This window comes from Natator depressus, chromosome 3 (assembly GCF_965152275.1).
Source record: "Natator depressus isolate rNatDep1 chromosome 3, rNatDep2.hap1, whole genome shotgun sequence".
NCBI classification, from domain to species: domain Eukaryota; kingdom Metazoa; phylum Chordata; order Testudines; family Cheloniidae; genus Natator; species Natator depressus.
In genome coordinates, this window is record NC_134236.1 from 33,401,852 (window position 1) to 33,421,996 (window position 20,145).

Sequence of the window (20,145 nt, forward strand, 5' to 3'; positions counted from 1 at the left end):
AATAATCCACAGGTTTCCAAAAGCAAAAAATATAACTGCACGATTAGGGTTTTTAGCAGGTAACAACTGGGTTTAAAAATAAAATAAAAACACCAGAAGTTATTAAGGTGCACCTACTTGTGGAGAGGTTAATAGCTTTGGTTACTGGTAGACAGGATAGTTATTCAAAAAAACAAGACCCTGGCCTTGAATTATTCAAGTGTAATATATTTTTATTTTGAGGAAGGTAACAGAGATACTGGCCTACGAGATTTAGTCTTAATATATCTGAAAAGTTACATCCATTCTAGGTATAAAAGTTGAAACTCTACAATGGATCATTCCATTATGTCAGCCATTCCATTTGGAACATGTGCATCCGTTTTTGGTTCCCCCTCCTTCCCGTCCTGGAAAAAGGTTTTACTATGTTATGGTTCGTTCTTTGTTATGTTTATATAAAAACAGAAAATGAACATTTCAATGGGATAAAGCTGAATATGAAAGCGATATTTTTGCTGGTGTAAACAGATACAGGTACATTGACTTCAATAGCATTTACCCACTTAAACATGCAGAAAATTTGGTCCACTGTGTACATTTACGACATTAATGATAGGTAACAAAGGAAAAAATTGTAAGTGTCTCCTGTTTATTTTATAGTATACATGTACACATTCTTGTAATATGTACTGCATGCATTTATTAACTTTATAAAAACAATATAAAAATGTTCAGGATACTCAAATAAAAGAAAAAATTCCACTATTCAATTACATTTCATCCTAATAGAAGTTTTATAACACAAATCTTTAACGTTCATATTTTTTATCTTTAATTTGGGCATTTCACAATTCAGAAAATCAATCAATCAAAATCAAATCAACTTTTAGAAAAAAGTATTTTTCATTGCTTCCTCTGTGATTATTAAAGACACTAATACACTTATAATTTAATAAAAAAAATTTCTGTCACAGCTCTAAATCTTTTGTTTGAGTCTGTATGGAAGTAATTACTCTGCAATTAGGACATCATAACTGATCTTGGAAACACTGTAGTTGTTACTGCTTCAGCACTGTGACCCCACTGAAGAATGATGTAAGATCATGTGAAATGAAGGAACAAGCCCATGTTTAAACATGAATAGTTTTGCGAATGAACAAGTTTGGTAAGAAACATTATGAGAAACAGATGAAAGGCAAAGAGTTTTAAAGAGGGAATGTCATAATGGTAACATATTGCACATATATTAAACTAATATTTTAAATCTGATTATTAATACATTTTCTGAAACAATCTTTGAACCTTGGACGTTTACTAGAGGTAAAGACCTAAGGAACTAAACAACAAACCTACGTGATATGAGGTCAAAACATTTTTTCTCCTCTGGGTTTGTTTTCACTTGGCAAGTTAACAGATTGAGTTTTGCAGGAGGTCGGTTAGCCTATTTAAAGATAAAAAACACACAAAGTAATATCCCTTAGTAAGATGCATACTGATTAAGAATTTGCTTGTCTGTAGGTAGAATCTGCCTGCAGCTAAGCATACTATTCTATTACAAAACATCTGAGTATGACCACAAAGTTTCCAAAACTGGCTAGCACCCATATTTTTTGGGTATCAGACAAGAGTAGGGCAAGCAATACTTTAATTTATACTTTTTCTGGTTTCCAAGTATGTAACCTAGACTCCCTTTCCTATTGACAGAATGGGTGTAATTAGGGTGAAAGTGAGGGGAGTCTAGTTGTAAAGGATGGGTCTAGTACCATTTTATAAATCACCTCTTTGGTTAACTTACCGTAATAATTGTCTGAAGGAAACAGATATAACGAAAGCAATAACTGCCTTGATCATTCAAATATTTCTAATCAAATGAAATCATTTCCATTCTAGTAATATTTCCATTACTACTTCTAGTAGGACAGGAGGGAGGGAAAGTGTGGCTCAATTATTATTACTATAGTTCCTTTTGAAAAACAATTAATTGTCTCCTCTCCCATATATTATAGAGCCACACTGCTGGAGAACAAACAGTTCACTACAGAACTCTCTAAAAATAAGCATATACTTGGGGGAACGGGGACGCTGGGGAGAGGTAAAAATGAGCTACCAAAGACATCCTAAAAGCAAGGCAACCAACATACTATGTGCTCCCAAGGTTCAGCACTTTCAGACAGGGATCCTCTTTCCTACATCAATTTCTCTTTGAATAGAAATGGCATGTTTCATTAAAAGTAAAATCCAACAATAGGTCTTCCTAAAAAAAAAAAAACGTTAAAGGGCAATGGAGATGTTAAAAAATAAATATCTCAACTTTCTCCCTAAAATAGCTGCCCCTCCCTCCAGTATATGAGGACACCATCTTGGTGTCTGAAATCCAGGAATCACATACATCACGACAAACAAAAGCTAGCTATACACTTTCCTAGAGCAATTAAATCAGAAACCAAATTAAATGAGGGCAGTTATTGCTTCTGTGGACAAAAATTAGTCACCTGTTTAAATAATCTGGTAAATAAAATAGCAAGGACAGAATAATGCATAACTTAGATCAAAAAGAACTTAAGAGGTCACAACAATAAGCATGGTCATCAGTTTAACCTACCAATCTGATAAAAGAAACTAAGGCTTTACAATATATTAACTGAAATTTTTGTAAAACCAAGCTAGTATGAGGACGTTATTTACTTGTAACTGGAGGTTCTTCGAGATGCGTGGTCCCTATCTGCATTCCACCGTGGGTTATGCATGCATAAAGCATCAGAGAAATATGTGAACAGAGCCCCATGTGGCTGCTTTACAGATGTCCAGGAGCAGTACCTCCTGAAGACATGCCACAGTTGTTGCTTACATGCTCGTGGAATGAACTCTTACCCCATGGGGGGTAGTGCGGGTGAGGGAGGTTCGATAGCTGATAGAATAGAATGCAGCCAGAGATCCATTTGGAAATTCTCTGGGTGGAGATGACATGCCCTCTGACGCTGCTATAACAATGAATAGTCTCAGGGACTTCCCAACTGATTTTTTTCTCTGCAGGTAAAAAGAATGCAGTTTTGGGAAAAACACAGAAAAGTGAATCGACTGGTTACGGTGAAATTCCAAAACGACTCTGAGGTGAATTTGGGGGGTAGAGGCAAAGAAACCATATTCTTATGGAATATAGCGTACAGAGGATCTGCCATCATTGTTCCAAATTCACCAACCCTTCTAGCAGAGATGATGGCTACAAGAAAAGCAACCTTCATGAAAAGGAGACACATGAAGCAAGAAACTAAAGGTTCAAAGTGGGGACATGTGAGTACTGAAAGAACAGTGTTTAGTTCCCACTGGGGAGTAAGCTTCTGAATAGGTGGGAAAGTTCTTATTAATCTTTCCAGAATCTATTTGTCTGTGGATATGCAAGATCGAGTAGTCCCAGGAAAATGGATGATATGCACTGATCGCAGCTCCTCGGAAGGAGCTAATGGACAAACCCGATGTCCTCAAAGATAGGATATAGTATAAGATGAGAGGAATACCTGCAATTTCTGGGAGAATGCCATTTTGATGGGCCCAAGAAGAAAAGTACTTCCATTTAATTAGGTTACATTTTCTAGTAGAGTCCTTTTTACTATTAGAGAGGATGTCTCGTATGGCTGTGGAGCATGAACGTTCTAAGGATGATGCCCATCCAAATGCCAAGACCCAAGGTGGAGTGGACGCGGATCAGGTTGCCTCATCTAGCCATTCCACTGGGTCAGGGGCTCGAGAAATGTCGGGAGGATGATTGGTGGTTGAGATGATATGCCTAGGAGGTTGGGAAACCAGAATTGTCTGAGCCAGAAGGGCCCAGGCTCAGGATGACCCGTTCTCTGTCCTGACAGATTTTGCGTAGAACTCATGGCAGGAGCAGTAGGCAGAGCGAAGGCATAACTGAAGTGGTTTGACCAAGGAAGAAACAGAGCATCACCCTGGGAGTGGTGACCAAGGGCTCCTCTCGAGCAATATGTGGTGTATTTTCTGTTTTCTTGAGAGGCAAACAGATCCGTGGTTGGGGTTCCCCATAGAGTGAAAATATTGCACAGTACCAAGACGTGGACCTCTCACTCATGGTTGACTGTAAAATGTCTGCTATGGGAATCTGCAAGCAGATTTTGCTTTCCCGGAAGGTAGGCTGCCGACAGGGTAATTTGATTGCTGATGCACCAATTCCAGAGGCTGACTCTTCTGCACACAGGGCGGTGGATCTCACTCCACCCAGCTTGCTGATGTAGAAGACAGTCATTATGTTGTCTGACATTTATAAGGACACGCTGAGTGTAGATGAATGGAAGAAAGGACTCACATGCCTTCTGGAGTGCACACAACTCCAGAATACTGATGTGCATCCTGAACTCTCGAAACATCCAGGTATCTTGTGCGGTATGGCTGTTCATGTGGGCTCCCCAATCTCATAGGGATGCACCTGTAATAATGGTCCTGTCTGGAGAGGAAGGGTGAAAGGGGACGCCCACGCATACATGATGCGGATTTGTCAACCACAGCAAAGGAGAAATGACTCTGACTACAGCCACGTCTGAAGGCAACAAAGGTGGAGTCTTGAAAATTGGGGTGACGTAGGTGCAAGAGGCCATATGACCTAGGAGAGACAGACATGACTTGACCTGTATTTCAGCGTTGTTTGTGATTTGTTCATGGCCTGGAACCTGTCCTGGGCAGGTACTCTCTTGCAGTGACAGAATTAAAGTTTTCCCTGATGAAATCCAAAGATTTGGCGGGGAGGGAGGGGGACGACACATTTTTCCGTGTTTATGCTGACTCCCAGTGAGTTGATACACAGACTTCCTGGTGGGACTTGGTGCTAATTGCTGCAGGGGAAGGGGAATGAGAATGAGACCACGATGTCTCACATGGGCTGCTACTACCGAGAATATCTTGGTAAAGACTCTGGGGAGAGTCTATTCTGAAAAGGAGTACTCTGAACTGAAAATAGTCGGAACTCACCATGAACCTGAGGAAGCGTCTGTGGACAGGATGAATGTCTATGTGAAAGTAAGCATCCTTCATATCAAGAGCTGTAAATCACATGCTCTTTCCTAAAGATGGGATTATAGCTGCCAATGTGACCATGCAAAATCTGAGTTTGTGAATGAAGTGGTTGAGATGGTGGAGGTCAAGGATTGGTCTCCAACCGCCCTTCTTTTTGGGTACTAGGAAGTCAGTCAAGTAAAACCTTCTCCCTTGGTACTGAGGAGGGATGTATTCTATTGCTCCTTGCTGCAGTAAGGAGTTCACCTCTTGTTTGAAAATACTCTCGTGACAGTGGTCCCTGAAGTGGGCAGAGAGGGTTTTTTTTGGAGGAGGTAGGGATGCAAACTCCATCATATAGCCAGAATGAATGACATTCAGCACCCACTTGTCCATTGTTTTTCAACACCTGGAGTGCAATAAGAGGGCTAGCCAACCCACACATGTTGCGTGGGGCTCATGAAGTATTAGGCTTAGTGTTTCGTGGCTCTTGAGTTCCCATCAAAAATAATGTGGAGCCGGAGGCTGAGAATGATATGCAGAGCCTGTTGCAGAGGGTATAGGGAAGCAGGACTTTTGAACCCTCTGTGTCTTATGTAGTAGCCCATAGGGTCTCTGATGGAAAAACTGCTGAGCCATATGTCTAGATCTAGACTGACGGGCAGTGAAACTTCCTTTTACGGGCAAGTGTGTATATACCAAGCAAGCAGAGAGTAGCCCTGGAATCCTTCATGGTATGGAGGGACTCATCTGTCTTCTCGTTGAAGAAGTGTGATTCATCAAAGGGGAGGTCCTCAATGGTATTCTGGACCTCCTTAGGCAACCCTGATGCATGGAGCTGTGATTCCCTGTGGATAATGGCAGTAGATACAGCTCTAGAGGAAATATCAGCAGCATCAATTACAGATTGGGGAGTGGTGCTGGCAATGAGTTTGCCTTCATCTATCAGAAAACGAGCTCTGTCCTGCTGCGGAAGGCTGTCAAAAAACTTCTCAAACTTGGCATAGTTCAGGAAATTGTATTTAGCTATTAGCGCCTGGTAATTGGCTATCCTGAACTGGAGACTGGATGACGAGAAGACTTTTCTTTCCAGCAGATCCAGGAGTTTGCCCTCTTTATCAGCAGAAGTAGACCAAAGATGTTACTGTCTAGCTCTTTCAGAAGCGAACAGAACCACCAGTGAGTTGGGAGTGGGGTGAGAAAAAAAACGCAGATGTTTGCATGCCACGGGCACAGTTGCCAGCATTTTTCCCTTAGTGGTATCCATCAAATCGGCTCTAGCACCCCCGGGTGCCGCCTGCTCATAGCGCTGGTATAAGGGGCCCTGCCAAGCCAACACCCCTTCAGTTTCTTCTTACCATCATCATCTCTGGCTTGTTGGGTAATGGCATAGTGCACCGAGAATGTGTGCACGGAGGACCAGGTTGCTACTCTGCAGATATCCTAAATAGGAACTTGAGCAAGGAAAGCGGCCTAACAGGCCTGCGATCTTGTGGAGTGAGCAGTCAGGTTAGGTGGAAGAGGGACCCCTGCAAGGTTGTAACCTGCCAAGATACACAAAGTGATCCAAGACAAAATCCTCTGAGCAGAGATGGGGAGCCCCTTCATTCTCTCAGCTACGGCTATGAACAGCTGAGTCGATCTGCCAAATGATTTGGTCCTTCAGGGCCCTTCTAACATCCGTGCAAACATTGTTTTTCCCTATCTGCATGCGGCTTACGATAGAATACTGGTAGAAACATTGATTGGCTGCAGTGGAACTGTGAAACCACTTATGGGAGGAACTTTGGAATTGAGCGTAACTGCACTTTATCCTTGAAGAAGACTGTATGTGGGGATTCGAATGTGAGGGCTCGGATCTCCAAAACTCTTCTAGCCAAAGTGATGGCCACTAAAAGGGCCACCTTCGGAAGAAGTGCAACAGTGAGCATGTTACTAGCAGCTCAAAGAGCAGGCCCATCAACTTTGATGGGACAAGGTTTAAGTCCCAAGGAGGGATTGGTTCCTTTATCTGAGGGAACTCCCTCTCCAGGCCTTTGAGGAAACAAATTACCACTTTGAGCAAAATAATTGACCAGGCTGCCAGATGGACCTTGATTGAAGAATGGGCCAGACCTTATTTCAAGAGTAGAAGGGACTCCAAAACAAGCTGCAGTAAGGACTGTGTAGGCAGAACCCCACATTCGGAAGACCAGATGGAGAATCATTTCCAATTTGCCAGGTAAATTGCCCTGCTGGAGAGTTTTCTATTGCCTGGTAGGGCTCTACTCTGCACAAGCTTGCTCTTCAGGATTCAGCCATGAAGGTTCTAGGCTGTCAGACAAAGAGCTGAGGTTCAGGTGCCGCAGCTGACCATGATCCTAAGTGATCAGGGCCAGGTGCAGTGGGAGTCGGACAACGAAAGGCTTAAGAGAGTGGTTAACCAGTGCTGTCTGGGCCACGCCGGGGCTATAAGGATGACCCGTGCTCGGTCCTGTTTGATCTTCAACAGAACCTTGTGAATTAGTGGAATGAGGGGAAAGATGTGGTATATATAAGTTGTCCATGTCAACAGGAAGGCATCCGTAAGAGACCGGGGGCTGTGCCTCCTCAGGGAGCAAAACTGATGGCATTTCCTGTTGTCACGGGTAGCAAACGGGTCTATAAAGGGAGTCCCCCACCTCTGGAAGATGTCCAGAATAAGGGACCACCCGTGGTGAGTGGAGACGGACCTGCTGAGGTGATCCGCGAGCTATTCTGTTGAATCCATATTTGTGGAGGATGCCTAAGAGTTAGTGCTGAGAGTCCTGGATCTCCTCAAAAGGAATCTGAAGCTCTTCAGCAACTCTGTGGAGAAAGTCATGGAACTGCCTGAAGTCATTGGGGAGCTGAAGGGGGAAGGGACATAGGAATCACTGCTTCATCCAGAGCGGAATATTCCTCCTCCTCTGTTGGATCTAGGAGCAAATCTGACTCCCTGGAAGATCAGATTGACTCTTCAGGGGAGTACTGGTCCCAAGGCCCCCCAGTATGTCCTTTAGGAGGGTTAATAAGTGGTCAGAGGGGCCCTCATAGCATGGGGTACCAGCAGCTTTCTTGTCGTGCCTCTGGGATTTAGGATGTCCTAAGTCCACATGGGCCAAGCTGATGGGCTTGCTTACAGCTGAATCCAACTTCTTTGAAGTGGATTTCCAGGAAGACTTAGTCTCATGCTTATGAGAGTGCTTCCCAGTCTCCTGAAAAGACCGCACTGTGGGGTCTGTGGCGGTAGATTCTCCCACACCAGTCGGACTTCACAGCAGGAGGCGCACTCCTTGCAGAATCAGGCTGATGTCCTTGGGGGAGGGTGGTCCCCAGGCTGTGTCCGATTGAGGCCTCATGACCTTCTCCATGATGTATTTGTGGAGATGAAGTTCACGCCCTTCTTGGGTATTGCTGGGGAATGACTGGCAGATACCGCTCCTTGCCACGATATGGGCTTCCCCAAAGCAGTACAGACAGTGCTGGTGGTCATCGCTCACTGAGAAGGATCACAGACAGAAAACCCAGAGTTTGAAGCCCAGAGTCCTGAGCATAGCCCAGCATCCAAACAGGATATATATGGGGGAGGAGCGGGGGGAGGAGGAGGTTCCCTGTGGGAGTCTAATCTAACACAAATAGGTCTATAAAACACTAAACTGTAAAAACTATTAAAACTGTTATAATTATTTGCAAACTATACCATTCTTATTTTATAGAATGAAGCCGAAGTTGTGGACACTGACGGTTCCAACCTGGACTATGTGGCAGTGAGAAAGAACTGGAGAGGCGGTCAGTACACCCACTCTTCATTCCCTTGGGCAGAATCACAAAGTGAGCCAGGGCACATGCGTGGACCAACGGACACTACTTTCAAATGCTTTGGCTCCAGATGCATGGTGTGCATGCATAACCCCCAGTGGAATACAACAGGGACTATCACGCAAAGGAGAAATAGCGTTAGGTTACTGGATTACATGAGAATCCCTAAAAAAGTAGACCTGACTTGACTTCTTGAAAACTGACTGGTGACAATAATACACTTAAACAAGGAGAAAGAACAAATCAATAGAGAAAGAGCATATACATTCTCTTGCAATAAAATAAATAAAATGATGGAGCTGGCAGAAAAGTGATATTGACATCATCGGAGCTGAGGAAGGATAAAAATAAAATAGTGAAAGGAGCACAAGAACAAGGGAAATAAGAGTTTTCAGAGAATTATTTTCTTTCCAGATTTAAGTTCCTCTACACAAGCCTGGTATCCATGAAGAGTATTATATATTAAAAAGAAGGGGTAGAATCTGCACTCTTCTATTCAATAAACCTGAGAGCCTCGCACAATGGAAAGTCGTATGTGTTTTGGGACAATGAAGCTACAGAATGCTTACAGGACAAAGTAAAGCAAACTGTACCCAGAGAAGTCTTGGATGCAAACAAATAAGCAGGCTGAATTCCCTTCATTTCTGAAGGGATTTTTGTTTGGAAGGCAATGAAAACTTATATATTATGCAGTGATTTCAATTTTCATTATTTTAGTTTACTAGAGACAAACATTCTTTCAAGCTAGAATTAAGCAACAGAATAACTTCTTGCAAACATGAACTTGGGTCTATTTTCTTGGCACTCTCTCCATAATGTTCATAACATTAACATTTCTTGATTTTGGCTTGTTAAACATTTTGATGTAACAAACTCTCTCCCAACAAGATGACTAACTGGAATGGAAGCTTGAAATAGAGAAACTAGTTTGCTAAATGTTTTATGTTTTGATGTCTAAGTCACCAGCCAGAACTATTTTATACCATGCTGGTTATATAGCTTGCTATATTTACCAACAATTTAAAATTAAAAAGTACTTTAAAATATTCCAAAATGTGTTGGAATCACAAGATATGTATTGGACTCAGAGCATAAAGCATATTCAGGATTAATCTAATTTCCGGTGGGATGTGAAACCTGAAGTCGTAGATGTCTTCTGCACAGATTTTCCAATTTAGTTTGAAGATATCTGGGCCTGGCCTCTTCTGGTCTTTATACCCAGTTGGGAGTCCTCTCCCAATCCTTTCTATCAGCATTTGGGTATCTAGAAAAGTAGCTGCAACCACTTTTCAAACACTTCAAGATGCAAGCATCCTAATTTTGGAAACACTAACATCTCAAAGCATCTTTAAATTGAGAATAGTCCATTCCACTGAATAAATCAACATCAATATTGATACCAAAACCATATGATCATTTAAGTGCACACCCACCATTTCAACCCTAAAAGTGATTTCTAACCAATCGGATGCCTCATATCACGGAGCTTTCACACCACAAAATGGTTTGTCTAAGTTTCTTACAGTTACTACCACCAGCTCACCTCCACCACTGCAACAATAATGGTAACTTTGGTTTAGACAAGATTCAACCACCTGTTGGTGTTTCAATCATGTCATCTAAATCTACTCTGAGGAGAGTTGGATGACATTCTGCTTAGAACACAAGTAGCTGCCTGGATTTCATGTGTAACTGTACAGTTATAGCACTGGTTTGGGATTTCTGAACCTCTTCATAGTATCTGCTTCACTCCTCAGATATTTTAAGGTGTCAGGTTTCCCTCCCCACTCTGAACTCTGGGGTACAGATGTGGGTACCTGCATGAAAGACCCCCTAAGCTTATTTTTACCAGCTTAGGTTAAAAACTTTCCCAAGGCATAAATTCCGCCTTGTCCTTGAACAGTGTGCTGCCACCACCAAGTGATTTAGACAAAGAACCAGGAAAAGGACCACTCGGAGTCCTATTCCCCCAAAATATTCCCCCAAGTCCTACACCCCCTTTCCTGGGGAAGGCTTGAGAATATATCCTCACCAATTGGTACAGGTGAACACGAACCCAAACCCCCGGATCTTAAGAACAATGGAAAATCAATCAGGTTCTTAAAAGAAGAATTTTATTTAAAGAAAAGGTAAAAGAATCACCTCTATAAAATCAGGATGGTAAATACTTTACAGGGTAATCAGATTCAAAACACAGAGGATTCCCCTGTAGGCAAAACTTTAAAGTTACAGAAAACTGAGATAAACCTCCCTCTAGCAAAGGGAAAATTCACAAGTTGAAAACAATAGGTAATCTAACGTGCCTTGCCTTATTTACTTACTTTTTTAGTAGTATCAGAGACTTGTACAGGATGGTTTATAGGAGAAGGAGTTTTTTGACCCGATGCTTCTCTGCTTTCCCCAGAGAACACACAAACAAAGCCCTCCCCCCCCAGATCTGAAAGTATCTTATTTCCCCATTGGTCTTTTTGGTCAGGTGCCAACCAGGTTATTTGAGCTTCTTAACCCCTTACAGGTAAGGAGGAATTCTAGGCTACCCTTAGCTGTACGGTTATGACATAAGGTTACTATTGTACCCTCCTGACAGCTAATTAATCCAATCCAATTCATCATTCAATAAGATGAAAAATGAAAACTCCCACTCCTTCAGCATTAATTAATGCTGCCACTTAGACAACTATAGCCTTCTCTCCCTATCCCTTAAAGGAATAAATTGTATCCACGACACTTTAACCCTTGGCAGACTCAGGCAGCAAAAAGGGTGATTTCTGGAATGAAACATCCAGGTCTCTCACATAACACTGAACACTGAAGAATTCTAGGTTGGTTCATGTAGAAACTATGTAAATAATTTTTAAATGGGGCAAGAGCAGAAGGCCATTAACTAAGCTATCATTAATTAGCTGATTTTATCATTTAGTACATTGCTATAGCAATAAGAAGGGCCTGAGATCCAAACTATTAAATCTTCTCTTCCACTTTAAAAGGCATGCTGTTAGGGACTGAAGGGATTTCTAGGTTCTAAGGGTAGAACGGGCAAATCTGGATGTCTGCTGGGATGATTTATTGCCATCTCAAACAGAATGAAACAAAATCAGTTGTTAATCCTGAGTCAGCCATGGGAAACATGAACCCACTATCTCTTTTGGCTATTAACTGTGTTGCTAGAGAAGGCAAAGTTACATTAACAATCTCCAAAAATAAAGGAAGAAAGCATTCATTACTAAAGCATCTCCCTTTGTTTTCTTTTGCAAAAGTCTGGCAGATTCCGGCTTAGGTTTTTTGTACACAAATCAACTTCAGGTTTCTTGAAAACAGAAAGGTCTCATTCATAGCTCTTTGATCCAAGAACCACTCAAATTGCTAGTTACATGGCTCAATCTGTTTCTGTCATTGGGTTTTTCATTCCTGCATGTTGCAATCAGGCAAACATTGCAATCAGGAAGGTGTCACCAGACAATCTCCAGTCGCTGATATAATACAAGAGAGATGTCTCTGTTCTTCTTCAGCACTGAATTAGTAAATCGCTATCTTGCAACCTGCCTGTATGATTGCTAATTTCCTGAGACTTCAGATTGTCCTAAATGTACTAGATTATTATCAATGAAAGTCTGTGCATATGTATCCGTGCGCATACACACACCCCATCACACAAGAAAATATTTACTCTTACAGGTAAATGATTGATAGAGCGAAAGATCCTCCATCACTGTCAGAGAACACCTGACAAGCAATAACATATAAAGTATACAGAGTCATATCATGGCATCAGCTACTGCCTCAAGATGGTTGCTTCTGAAACTGAGAAAAGCTTAGAAAGCACGCCCCACTTAAATCCACGCAAGGCCACATGACTAAAAAGAATGGAGATCCCTGAACAATGGAAACATAGGGTTAGACGGGACCACAAGTGTCATCTAGTCTAACCCCTTGCCAAAATGCAGGATTTGTCATGTCTAAACCATTCAAGACAGAGGCTATACAGGCTCCTGTTGAAAACCTCCAGTGAAGAAGCTTCACAACCTCCCAAGGCAGTCTGTTCCATTGTCCTACTGTTCTTACAGTTAAGAAGTTTTTCCTGAGATTTAATCTAAATCTGCTATGCTGTAGTTTGAACCCACTGCCTCTTATCCTGCCCTCTGTGACAAAAAAGAGAACAACTTTTCTCCATCTTTTTTATGGTTACTTTTCATTATCTTAAGACTGCTACCAATCTCCTCTTTTCCAAACTAAACATACCCAGTTCCTTCAGCCTTTGCTCAGATGGCTTGCATTCCATCCCATTGATCATCTGTCACTTGCCTCTGGATCCTTTCCAGTTTCTCTACATCCTTTCTATACACTGGTGACCAAAACTGGACACAGTACTTCAGCTGAACCCTAACCAGCGCCGAGTAAAGTGGTACTATCACCTCCCGAGACTTGCACGCTATGCCTCTATTAATGCAACCTAAAATTGCTTTTCCTTTTTTTTTGGCCACAACAGAATTGCATTGCTGGCTCATGTTGAGGTTGTGATCTATCACAACTCCCAGATCCTTCTCAGCAGTACTGCTGCCAAGCCAGTTTTCCCCCATTCTGTATTTGTTTTGCTTTTTCTTCGCTAAGTGTAGCACTTTATATTTTTCTTTGCTGAATTTCATTTTGTTGTCTATAGCCAGGTTCTCCAATTTATCAAAATCCCTCTGAATTTTAGCTCTATCCTCCAAAATATTGGCAAGTCCCCCTAGCTTTGCGTATTCTGCAAACTCGATCAGTATGTTCTCTGTACCTACATCCAAGTCATAACAGCGGATCCCCACTTGAGACCTCCCTCTAATCCAACATCATTCCATTTATAGTTACTCTTTGTTTATGGTTGTTCAATCAATTATGTATCCACTTAACGATTGTTCTATGGAGCCCATGCTTCTCCAGCTTACTTAGCAGAATGTCATGTTGGACTGTGTCAAAAGCCTTGCTGAAGTCCACGTATATTATGTCCACCACCACATTCCCCCTATCCACCAAATCAGCTACCCTGTCAAAGAAGGAAATCAAGCTGGTTTGGCATGATTTGTTCTTGGTAAATCCATGCTGGCTGCTAGTGATTACCCCTTCAGCCTCCAGGTATTCGCAAATTCAATGTTTTATACATTGTTCTAGTAGTTTTCCAGGTATCAAAGTCAGGCTGACTGGTATTGTTCTCCGGCTCCTCCTTTCCCCACCTTTTTACAGACAGGCACTACATTATCCCTTCTCCAGGCTTCCGAGACCTCTCCTGTCATCCACAAGTTTGTAGCTATTATTGAATATTATTATAGGAGAAAAAGTACTTACACCTTGCATATTTAATAAAGACAAGCATATCTGAGAGCTAAATTTTCTGGGAGATGGTTCATTTTTATGAATAGCTAGAAATTGAGATCATAATCAAATTTGAAACAAAGATACATCAACCCTAAGAAGCATTTATCCTTTCAAAACAACAATATTGATTATAAGAGATATACTGGATAATCTAAAAAGTGACCCTCAATATACCTTTTCACTGTATATTTACAGCAGCCTTGCAAAATTCTACTTGCCCATTTACCCAAGAAAAAAAAAAACAGGAAAGTAAAATACATGTTGTTTCATTATCAGCAATCAGCATAATAAAGGGTAAATGATAAGAGTTTGTAGCTGGGTTCTCAAATTCTCATGGCAATTTTGCAAGGCTGCCATAAAAAGATAGGGCCATCTAATTCAAGATGCTGCATGAGGAATCTAAGAAATTCCAAACTATAAATATACAACAACATAGTTTGTCTTGTATTAGCAACCAAATACATGCATAAAATACTGTAAACAAATACTTACTGTACCATGGGAAATTGTAAGGAAACCATTTTTAACTGAGCATTTCCTTTTCTGCCATACTTTTCTGATTCTGGTTTTAAAAAAAAAAACAAAGTGACTCAAGTTTATGTATAATTAGTATTAAAATTACATAGGATCACAGGACTGCAGTTTTTTTCCAGTAATTGTCTAATGGTACATACCCATCACTTTTCTTATATAGACTACCATTTCTTTCAGTGCCATGCTCTTTGTTTCCCTGAGGCTGATGTAAACTGTAAGCTGTACTCTGACGGATTTGAGAATCCTAAAGGACAGGAAAAAAAGCATGAAAGTTTGCTAATCGAAGACAGTCCAAATGAAGTAAATATTTTTGCCCAAGTTAGAGAACAGCATGAGAGGGTTCATTTTTCCTGCCAGATGGAACAAAGGGAATTTAAAAAGCAGCCGGTATCACTACTCACATCTGCCACAGCGCAGAAGGGATTCCACTGAAAAAAGAATGCAGCCTTAGCCTCAGGCTTCAGCGGCATTAACTTTTCAGTGGATTCCCTACCAGATTGGTAAGGCAACAGCATGTGTTGCACAACCCCAGGCTGTCAATGTGCACATTCCCAACTCCTTAGAAAGCTCTCTGCAGGTGACTTCTTACTTATTTTTTTATTTGGCTTCACCACCACCACTTAGGTTCCTTTTAATCTAAATCATAATCAAACAACAGGCTTTCCAACCTATGCAAAAATTCTCGTGTGTAAACCATCAAAGAACACTGTTATCTGTAGGCCCAACTGCACCTTCTCATGGAAAAGCTCATAGGAGAAAAAAGGTTCCCCCGTGGAGTCTGTTCCACATTGCCCAGCCTGCGTGCCCAGACAGCACAGATCCACAGGAACCCTGACATTCCACTGGAAACATGCTTCAAGAGGCTTCCCCCCCACCTACTGCTAGAGCTCAGAAGGGACTCCACTGGGGGTGTGGCCCTTTCACAAATCAGGAACATCTGGACTTAAAAAGCACAACCTGCATGATTCCAAAGAGGCACTGCTTTTTAGAAGTTTCAGTAGCAACTCAATTTCAGTAGCACCAGGGCATGTATCCCAATTAGTAGAAATATGCAAAACTCATTCTTAAAATAATTGTTTCAACCAAACCACAGTGAATTTTTAGTTGATTCTGGACCTTCGGCTCTGAACGAAGTAGAATCCTGGCATTGTAAATGGCAAGGAGCATACTTTTTTTTTTTAATCCCCTTAGGAAAAAATATGTGGCAATGAGGTTGGCTCATGCCATATCAACAATAGTCCTACAGCATGGATTTGCCTATCCATTAAAAAAAGCTCTCCTGTCTACCATTACAGTAATCAATACACACCCAGTTATATATGGTAGAGGATTAAAGCATGGGGGGGGGAGGGAATAGAGAAGTGAAGCTCACCTAAATCAATCTCTGAGAATACTTAAGCATAAACCTGTTAAAAAGAATAAACTGAACATCTAAGAAATAAGCCTGTTAATTTAATAAACCCCTCATTTGCCAAAGAGGTGACATAGCATGTCTCAAATGTATTAAATGTGTATTACATTAAATACAGTCCTCCAAAGATTATGAATTTAGGAGGAGATCACAGTTTTATTCTTTTTAATTAGGATTATTTTTGTATAGATGGGTTTATGTCAGACTATTTTATGCAGGGAACTATTTGTCTTGGCATATCCAACTGCCAAGCATAAAAGTGGAGCAGGGTTATGGGTTTTTCCCACACCCATAATTTTTTCTCCACCAGTGATCAAAGACTAGTATACATATCTAGCTATATCTAGCTACTCGGGTATCCCAGCTGTCAAATGACGGCAGGCATGTGTCTGTCCCTGTGTGTCTCTGAGCTATCTGTGCTGTACCTTAGACATTAGCTCTTCAGTCTGGCACTGCTTTTTTGATACTTGACCAGGAACAAATACATCAAGTGTCAGACTTATCGGCAATTTTTTTTTTAAAGGATCTCTTGTGTATTTTAAAAATAATAATCCAAAGTCATCCACGTACTGGTATTTATCTTTAGATGTTTAACACCGAATGTGCCATAATGCACTCTGAGTGGTGGCGTTAATATATTCCATGCTATTTCTCTTAAACTAAGAATCTATTATTTAAGTGTCATCTTTGTATTCAACTATTGTATATAAAAAGAGAAAGGCACTGACTTTAACCAGCTCTGTGGGCAGCTCTACATTCTCTGCCTTGCTCAGGACTCATTCATTGTTCTTCCTATCTGTCTTGCAACTTCCCTCCCATCGCTCTGCCCCGTCCTGAGTGTGGAAATGCTACTCATGAGAAGTTTAGAGGCACTGAAGGAGCTTAGAGTAACAGCCGTGTTAGTCTGTATTCGCAAAAAGGATACTTGTGGCACCTTGGAGACTAACAAATTTATTTGAGCGTAAGCTTTCGTGAGCTACAGCTCACTTCATCAGATAGATGCATTAAGTGGAAAATACAGTGGGGAGATTTATAGAGAGAGAGAACATGAAACAATGGGTGTTACCATACACACTGTAACGAGAGTGATCACTTAAGGTAAGATATTACGAGCAGGAGAGCGGGGGGGGACCTTTTGTAGTGATAATCAAGGTTGGCCATTTCCAGCAGTTGACAAGAACGTCTGAGGAACAGTGGGGAGTGGGGGGGTGGAATAAACATGGGGAAATAGTTTTACTTTGTGTAATGACCCATCCACTCCCAGTCTCTATTCAAGCCTAAATTAATTGTATCCAGTTTGCAAATTAATTCCAATTCAGCAGTCTCTCGTTGGAGTCTGTTTTTGAAGTCTTTTTCTTGTAATACTGCAACTTTTAGGTCTGTAATCGAGTGACCAAAGAGACTGAAGTGTTCTCCGACTGGTTTTTTAATGTTATAATTCTTGACGTCTGATTTGTGTCCATTTATTCTTTTGCTCAGAGCCTGTCCGGATTGGCCAATGTACATGGCAGAGGGACATTGCTGGCACATGATGGCATATATCACATTGATAGATGTGCAGGTGAACAAGCCTCTGATAGTGTGGCTGATGTAATTAGGCCCTATGATGGTGTCCCCTGAATAGATATGTGGACACAGTTGGCAACGGGCTTTGTTGCAAGGATAGGTTCCTGGGTTAGTGGTTCTGTTTTGTGGTTGCTGGTGAGTATTTGCTTCAGGTTGGGGGGCTGTCTGTAAGCAAGGACTGGCCTGTCTCCCAAGACGTGTGAGAGTGATGGGTCATCCTTCAGGATAGGTTGTAGATCCTTGATGATGCGTTGGAGAGGTTTTAGTTGGGGGCTGAAGGTGATGGCTAGCGGCGTTCTGTTATTTTCTTTGTTGGGCCTGTCCTGTAGTAGGTGACTTCTGGGTACTCTTCTGGCTCTGTCAATCTGTTACTTCACTTCAGCAGGTGGATACTGTAGTTGTAAGAATGCTTGATAGAGATCCTGTAGGTGTTTGTCTCTGTCTGAGGGGTTGGAGCAAATGCAGTTGTATCGTAGAGCTTGGCTGTAGACAATGGATCGTGTGGTGTGGTCTGGATGAAAGCTGGAGGCATGTAGGTAGGAATAGTGGTCAGTAGGTTTCCGGTATGGGGTGGTGTTTGTGTGACCATCGCTTATTAGCACCGTAGTGTCCAGGAAGTGAATCTCTTGTGTGGACTGGTCCAGGCTGAGGTTGATGGTGAGATGGAAACTGTTGAAATAATGGTGGAATTCCTCAAGGGCTTCTTGTCCATGGATCCAGGTGATGAAGACGTCATCAATGTAGCGCAAGCAGAGTAGGGGTATTAGGGGACAAGAGCTGAGGAAGCGTTGTTCTAAGTCAGCCATAAAAATGTTGGCATACTGTGGGGCCACGCAGGTATCCATAGCAGCGCCGCTGATTTGAAGGTATATATTGTACCCAAATGTGAAATAGTTATGGGTTAGGACAAAGTCACAAAGTTCAGCCATCAGGTTTGCCGTGACATTATGGGGGATACTGTTCCTGATGGCTTGTAGTCCGTCTTTGTGTGGAATGTTGGTGTAGAGGGCTTCTACATCCACAGTGGCCAGGATGGTGTTTTCAGGAAGATCACCGATGGATTGTAGTTTCCTCAGGAAGTCAGTGGTGTCTCGAAGATAGCTGGGAGTGCTGGTAGCATCGGGCCTGAGGAGGGAGTCTACATAGCCAGACAATCCTGCTGTCAGGGTGCCAATGCCTGAGATGATGGGGCGTCCTGGATTTCCAGGTTTATGGATCTTGGGTAGCAGACAGAATACCCCAGGTCGGGGTTCCAGGGGTGTGTCTGTGCGGATTTGTTCTTGTGCTTTTTCAGGGAGTTTCTTGAGCAAATAAATGGTGTAGTTTCTTTTGGTAACCCTCAGTGGGATCAGAGGGTAATGGCTTGTAGAAAGTAGTGTTTGAGTGCCTAGCAGCTTCTTGTTCATATTCCGACCTATTCATGATGACGACAGCACCTCCTTTGTCAGCCTTTTTGATTATGATGTCAGAGTTGTTTCTGAGGCTGTGGATGGCATTGTGTTCTGCACGGCTGAGGTTATGGGGCAAGTGATGCTGCTTTTCCACAATTTCAGCCCACGCACGTCAGCGGAAGCACTCTATGTAGAAGTCCAGTCTGTTGTTTCGACCTTCAGGAGGAGTCCACCCAGAATCCTTCTTTTTGTAGTCTTGGTAGGAAGGTCTCTGTGGGTTAGTATGTTGTTCAGAGGTGTGTTGGAAATATTCCTTGAGTCGGAGACATCGAAAATAGGATTCTAGATCACCACAGAACTGTATCATGTTCGTGGGGGTGGAGGGGCAGAAGGAGTGGATGGGTTATCACACAAAGTAAAACTATTTCCCCATCTTTATTGCACCCCCCACTGTTCTTCAGATGTTCTTGTCAACTGCTGGAAATGGCCAACCTTGATTATCACTACAAAAGGTTCCCCACCCCTGCTCTCCTGCTGGTAATAGCTCACCTTAACTGATCACTCTCGTTACAGTGTGTATGGTAACACCCATTGTTTCATGTTCTCTCTCTCTCTGTGTATATAAATCTCCTCACTGTATTTTCCACTGAATGCATCTGATGAAGTGAGCTGTAGCTCACGAAAGCTTACGCTCAAATAAATTTGTTAGTCTCTAAGGTGTCACAAGTACTCCTTTTCTTTTTGAAGGAGTTTATTTTCATCATTGAAGAGGTTTAGCTCTCCCAGAAGCTAAAGCTCCCAGTTGTCCAACCTCCCCTTCCCCCAATTATCAAAAGGTTTCAGATGACCTCCAAGACCAACAGGTAACTGGGGTTTCCACGTACTTAGTATTTTGCTGCTTCTTTTTGTGGAGTACTGTCTATTCCTTTCATCTGTTTACACCCAGTTTTATGTTTTGCCAAATTGGGAACCCAATGACACAACTTTACTGCTTTCCTCAGCTGAAGAAGCCACTTTAGATCATGTATATTTCTACATGTGCATTAGTACTAATAGACTATTTTAAAAACATTAGGAAAGTAAGACTAGGGG

The 20,145-nt window shown here is 41.9% G+C and overlaps 1 protein-coding gene across 4 annotated transcripts in view; it reads right to left on the reverse strand.

Moving 5' to 3' along the window:
* ASAP2 (ArfGAP with SH3 domain, ankyrin repeat and PH domain 2) overlaps window positions 1-20,145 on the reverse strand; it is a 174,208-nt gene that overhangs the window by 49,118 nt on the left and 104,945 nt on the right. For all 4 annotated transcript variants that reach the window (XM_074947676.1, XM_074947678.1, XM_074947679.1 and 1 more), the window contains 3 exons: window positions 14,826-14,929; window positions 14,644-14,713; window positions 1,333-1,420 (listed from right to left, as the gene is read on the reverse strand). In XM_074947676.1, coding sequence (XP_074803777.1) covers window positions 1,333-1,420; window positions 14,644-14,713; window positions 14,826-14,929 — 262 coding nt within the window. The remainder of the gene's footprint in view (window positions 1-1,332; window positions 1,421-14,643; window positions 14,714-14,825; window positions 14,930-20,145) is intronic.